The sequence below is a fragment of the Galeopterus variegatus genome, unplaced genomic scaffold (genome assembly GCF_000696425.1).
Source record: "Galeopterus variegatus unplaced genomic scaffold, G_variegatus-3.0.2 Scaffold466, whole genome shotgun sequence".
NCBI classification, from domain to species: Eukaryota; Metazoa; Chordata; class Mammalia; order Dermoptera; family Cynocephalidae; genus Galeopterus; species Galeopterus variegatus.
In genome coordinates this window covers 108,480-114,479 of record NW_007726577.1, presented here as the reverse complement: position 1 = coordinate 114,479, position 6,000 = coordinate 108,480, and the positions used below count along the sequence as shown (strand labels likewise).

Here is a 6,000-nt window from a genome sequence, read left to right as displayed (position 1 = left end):
CGCGGCGGCGCTGCCGCCCGAGGGTTCGGATCCCACATACAGACCGGCTCCCGCTCACTGGCTGAGCGAGGCGTGGGAGCAACACCGAGGTTTGCAATCCCGTTGCTGGTCCCTGGTCCGGTACGGGGGCAACACTGAGGGTTGCGATCCGTTGCCGGACACGGAACAAAAAGACAAAAGACAAAAAAAAAAAAAAAGCCTTTTCTTAGGAAAAATTGCAAACATAGAAGTAGAAAGACTAGAATAATTAACTCCCATATATCCACCACCTAGATATAATAATTATTAATATGTTGTTATATTTGCCTTCTTTTTTTGTTTTTGTTTTTGTTGGCAGCTGGCCAGTACAGGGATCAAACCCTTGACCTTGGTGTTGTAACACCATGTTCTAACCAACTGAGCTAACTGGCCAGCCCCTAAATGGAGTATTTTTTTAAAGTTACAAAAATCATGATATTTGACTCATAAATATTTGAGTAATTATCTCTAAAAGATGAGGACATTTTCATACATAACCACAGTACCATCACCACATCTAACACAATTAATGATAATTCCTGGATCTCATTCCCAGCCCATTTGTAGAGTTGGTGCAACTGAACAAGGAAACAAGTAAAATCTCTTCATTTGCATTTAGTTGTTTTGTCTTCTAAGACTCTTAATCTAGAGTAATCTCTCTGTCCACTTACCCATCTGCCATTTAGTTATTATTATTTTATTTATTTATTTATTTAGGCAGCTGGCCAAACCCTTGACCTTGGTATTGTAACACCATTGAATTATCGAAGAAAAACAGGTCAGTTGTTCTGTGAACTGTCATCCAGCTGTAATTTTGCATTGATTTGTGTAATTTCTTTGATAATACATCTCTGCAAAGACCACTATCTGTTTTGCTCATGCTGGATCCCCAGTGACTAGTACTCCAGGTACCCAATGCATAGCTGATAAATGAATAAATTCCCATTTCACAGAGGAGCAAACTGAGCCTTGGTGAGGCTATATAAGTTTTCTCAGTGCATGCTCCTGCTCATGGGGGAGCTGGACTCAAACGGGAGCTGCCAGATTCTCCACCCAAGCTCTTCTGGCCATTCTAGCCACTTCAGTTGCAAGAACCATGTAGCACTGTCATTGCTGGTCTTACTGTCCCTGTCTCTCTATTTGACTGTACAAATTGAGGCAGGGGCTGTGACTCCTCATTGACACTTCCCCAAGGTCTGGCACATCACAGGCAGTCGGTAAGTGATGAATGAATGAATGAATGACCAGCATGGTATCTCTGCAGACTCCTCTCCTACACCCCACATGTCCCTTTGCTTGCCCAGCCAGTAGAGGTGTGGTGGTCAGCTTGCAGGATGGTCCCCAACTATCCCTCTGGGTACTCACACTATTGAGTAGTCCACTCCCACATTGAATAGGGCTGACTTATGTAACCAACAGGATATTACAAAAGTGATGGAGGTGGACTCCTGTGGCTAAGTCATAAGACATCGTAGCTTCTCTCTTGCTCTCTTGGGTCATTTGTTCTGGAGGATGCCAGCTGTCATGAGGCCATTCAAGCAGCCCTAAGGAGTCATCCACGTGATGAGGAATGGAGGAGTCTAATCAACAGCCACGCAAGGTCACCATCTTCAAAGTGGCTCCTCCAGCCCCAGTCACGCCTTCAGATGACAAAGCCATGGGTCACCCTGAGCCACCCAGCTAAGCAGCTCCCAGACTCTAGCCCCTCAGAGGCTGTGAATGTTGGCTGAAGCTGCTAAGTTCTAGGGTGATTCGTCATGCAGCAAGTGACAACAAACACAGGAACACTCACCTTGGTGTTCAAGTCTTTGCTGAGCTTATTCACACATGTCCTCCAGTCATCTTCGTGGGTTGTGACCCTGAACAGCATGTCCTGAATCACCTCATTCAGCTCCGTTGCCACTGTCTCCAGGTCGGCCCGGCTTGCCTTACTGGCCAGGGTGCTCCTGTCAGCTTTCTATGGAGAGAGGGTTGAGCTCTATGAGAGCTCAGGGGGCGGGGCTGCTGGGGTGTGAGCTGGGGAAGCCAGGAGATATCGGACCCCTGTGGTCAATTTTTCTAGTTCAGGACCCTGGACTTTTAGCCTTGGCTTAAATTCAACCTTGGGGTCTAGGCTGGTTCAAACACAACCTTGAGATCTAAGTCAAGGTTTTCTTGTAACAGGGAAGTTGATGCTTGATTTTTAAGTTCACAGAACACAGTGTCACTAATCCTGAGTCATGGAAAATAGGAGTTAATGGGACAACTTTTGAGAAGTTCCCCCAACCTTTCTATATGGATAAAGGCAGAAGGAAAAGCTAGAAGGTCTCTGCCTGGCTTTGCCCAGATGATTCGGTTTCCCTGGGTGGGAGAGTCGTGACTAAGGATGGGGAGCTGGGGCAGAATGGCGAGTCTGGGCTCAGGATAGGAGCAGGAGCTCAGGAGGGGCGTGGGGGCTCAGGATGGGCAGCAGGGACTCAGGATGGGAACAGGCTCAGGATGGGGTGTGGGGGCTCAGGAAGGGAATGGGGCTCAGGATGTGAACAGGGCTCAGGATGGGAGCAGGGCTCAGGATGGGGAGCAGGAAATCAAGGTGGGAGCAGGGCTCAGGATGGGAGCAGGAAATCAGGGTGGGAGCAGGGCTCAGGATGGGAGCAGGAAATCAGGGTGGGAGCAGGGCTCAGGATGGGAGCAGGAAATCAGGGTGGGAGCAGGGCTCAGGATGGGAGCAGGAAATCAGGGTGGGAGCAGGGCTCAGGATGGGAGCAGGAAATCAGGGTGGGAGCAGGGCTCAGGATGGGAGCAGGAAATCAGGGTGGGAGCAGGGCTCAGGATGGGAGCAGGAAATCAGGGTGGGAGCAGGGCTCAGGATGGGAGCAGGAAATCAGGGTGGGAGCAGGGCTCAGGATGGGAGCAGGAAATCAGGGTGGGAGCAGGGCTCAGGATGGGAGCAGGAAATCAGGGTGGGAGCAGGGCTCAGGATGGGAGCAGGAAATCAGGGTGGGAGCAGGGCTCAGGATGGGAGCAGGAAATCAGGGTGGGAGCAGGGCTCAGGATGGGAGCAGGAAATCAGGGTGGGAGCAGGGCTCAGGGTGGGAGCAGGGCTCAGGATGGGGAGCAGGGCTCAGGATGGGAGCAGGGCTCAGGATGGGGAGCAGGAAATCAGGGTGGGAGCAGGGCTCAGGATGGGGAGCAGGGCTCAGGATGGGAGCAGGAAATCAGGGTGGGAGCAGGGCTCAGGATGGGGAGCAGGGCTCAGGATGGGGAGCAGGAACTCGGGATGGGGAGCATGGACTCAGGATGGGGAGTGGGGGCTCAGGATGGGGACTGAGTAAGGCAGAGACACCACTCACACACCTCCTTCAGCTCCTGCTCCATCGTGATTTTATCCACCTTGCTCATTTCCAGCCTTTTGATTTGTGCCTGGAGACCCTAGGAGCAGATGAAAAGGCACATCAGCCATCCTCGGAAGCCTCAAGGACAATTTCAGCCTCCCACTTCCACCATTGCTATGTGCTGGAAGGGCCGACGGGGCCAATTGGACAGGCAGGTGGGTGCCTTGGAAGGCTCCAGATCAAAGGCTCTAAGTTCCGAGATCAGAAGGGAAGGAACATGGAACTTGGGACAGCTGTCCACTTGGAGGTGGCATCATAGGAATTTGCCTGCACAGGGAGTTAGACCTGAGGAAGGAAAGCACACACCGATGCTGATGATTTGGCTCCGAGATGTGCAGGGCAAGTTCACCTCTTCTGATCTGTAATGGGGTCCTGGTGTGGATTCCAAACTATCACCAGCTGAGTACTTACATGCCACACATTGTGCCCACGTGTTAGGGGAAACCCTTCTTTCCCACCCTCAGAACTCCAGGAAGAGCCAATTCTACCCATTAATTCTCATCTCTCTCCACTTACTAGGTCCCCCCATGATAGTAGCAGCAGCTAATCTGCCTGGGAAGAGCCTCCCCATGGCCACAGAGGGTGGAGTCACTTTTCCTCCAAAGCCGCGAGCAGGCTTCTGCTTCTCCCTCCACGTCTGATCTCCTCCTCACGCTTAGGAACAGAACTTCCAACCTTTAGCTGGAACGTGGCTGCCCAGAATCAAGATTGCATTTCACAGCCTCTCTTATAGCTTAGTGTGACCATTGAGGTGTATATGGGAGCGAGAGGGAGGGTGTCTAACCTCCTCCATCCTCTATCCTCTTCACTGCTGGCTTGAACGTAGAGTTAATGACTGGAGTTAACCCCCAGCAGCCATCGTGGACCATGAGGTGAGCTCGTGAGTGGAAGTCACAGAGGAGAATAAGAAAAACGGAGCTTGGGTCTCCAACACCGTGGAGCACCCTACCAGCTCTGAACAGAGCATCCAAATTTCTTGAATGTGAAAGAGAATAAACTTATGCATTGTTTAAACTGGTTATGCGGGGGGCTTTATGTTATTTGAAGTTGAACCAAATTCTCATCCACACAAAGCTCCATCACATCCACTTAGAGCCACAGGAGGGTCCCAAGGTCTAGAAGGAGAAACCTAGGGAGCAAGAGCTTTGGTCTCCAGTCCAGCTGCTCCCTGCAACCCAATATCAACCTTTCAGAGTTATCAAGAACAGCATTAATACTTCTACCTCCACTTGGCTCTTTCTGTATTTTCTCAACTACTTAAAAATCTAGAAATAAATAGTGGTGATTAGGTGGGACCCTCTAACTTCCATTGCCAGGGTCACTTGTGTACTGGGTTGAGCAGTGGCTCACCCAAAATTGATGTCCTCCCAGAACCTGTGAATGTGGCATTCTTTGCAAATAATAAAGGTCTCTGCAGATATGATTAAAGTTAATCTGAGGCCATAGTGGACTAGGTGGGCCCTGAATGCAATGACTGATGTCCTTATAAGAGAAGGCCATGTGAAGACACAGAGACACAGAAAGAGGCTGTGTGACCACAGAAGCAGAGAATGGAGTGATGCAGCTGTAAGCTAAGGGACACCTGGAGCCACCAGAAGCTGGAAGAGGCCAGGAAGGATTCTCCCCAAGAACTCTCATAGGGAACATGGCCCCGTGATACCTTGATTTCAGACTTCTGGCCTCCAGAACTGTGAGAGAATAAATCTCTATCTCTTTAAGACACCCAGTTTGTGGTAATTTGTTACAGCAGCTGATAAACACAGTAAGTGTTAGAATTGGGATTCAAACCCAGGTGTACCTATCTCAAAGCCTGTGCTCAGAACCACAATACCAGGCCACCTCCCGGCCAGGTAAGCTGAGGCTGGTTCTTTGCCTGAATTTCTGTCTCTTCCTCTTTCAAATGGCATAAATTCCACTCCTCTTCCAAAGGCATTGAGGGGACTAGAAATAGAATTGAGAATGTCCCAGCAGACAGTTAACATTCAATACACATGAGCTATCAGTCTTCTCCTGCACCAAGCCAGAGCTGTGCATAAATCACTTTTCTTCAAGGATGCTTTCGGGATGCAGCACAGCTTTCTAAACGACTGCCTGTCCACTTACAAAGGGCAAACCACGTTTTCTATAGAATCAATAGGAAAGACTCAGGACTGACCGGTTAGCTCAGTTGTTTAGAGCTTGGTGCTGGTAAAACCAAGGTCAAGGGTTCAGTCCCTGTCCCGGCCAGCCAGTCAAAAAAAATGATTCTGTTCGTGTTTATTTTCCTGCTGTGTGCTTGGTGGGAAACAGTCTAAGAGAAACCCTCCAGAAGCTCTAAACCCTCTCCACCTGCTGATCACACTGGTCCTTTTTTCCCATGACAAGGCTACTCGTGGCTTTGACTCTGGACTCCTGGGTGCTTATAGGAGAGGCTCAGAAAGAACTGTGCCTGGGAGGACCCCAGGGCTCTAGCAGCTGATGCCCACAGTCTCTCTTGGTGATGGCCATCACCTAAACCTGGGCTCCCGTGACTGTCATAACAAATTACCACTAATAGGCTGGCTTAATACTACAGAAATCTATTCTTTACCACTTCAGGAGGCCAGACATCCAAAATCAAACTGTTAGC

The 6,000-nt window shown here is 49.8% G+C and overlaps 1 protein-coding gene across 1 annotated transcript in view; it reads right to left on the bottom strand.

Moving 5' to 3' along the window:
• The window catches only part of LOC103587613 (chromosome unknown open reading frame, human C16orf96), a 34,423-nt gene that overhangs the window by 9,442 nt on the left and 18,981 nt on the right, over positions 1-6,000 (bottom strand). The window contains exons 8-9 of the mRNA XM_008569128.1: positions 3,355-3,429; positions 1,811-1,975 (exon numbers count right to left, since the gene is read on the bottom strand). Coding sequence (XP_008567350.1) covers positions 1,811-1,975; positions 3,355-3,429 — 240 coding nt within the window. The remainder of the gene's footprint in view (positions 1-1,810; positions 1,976-3,354; positions 3,430-6,000) is intronic.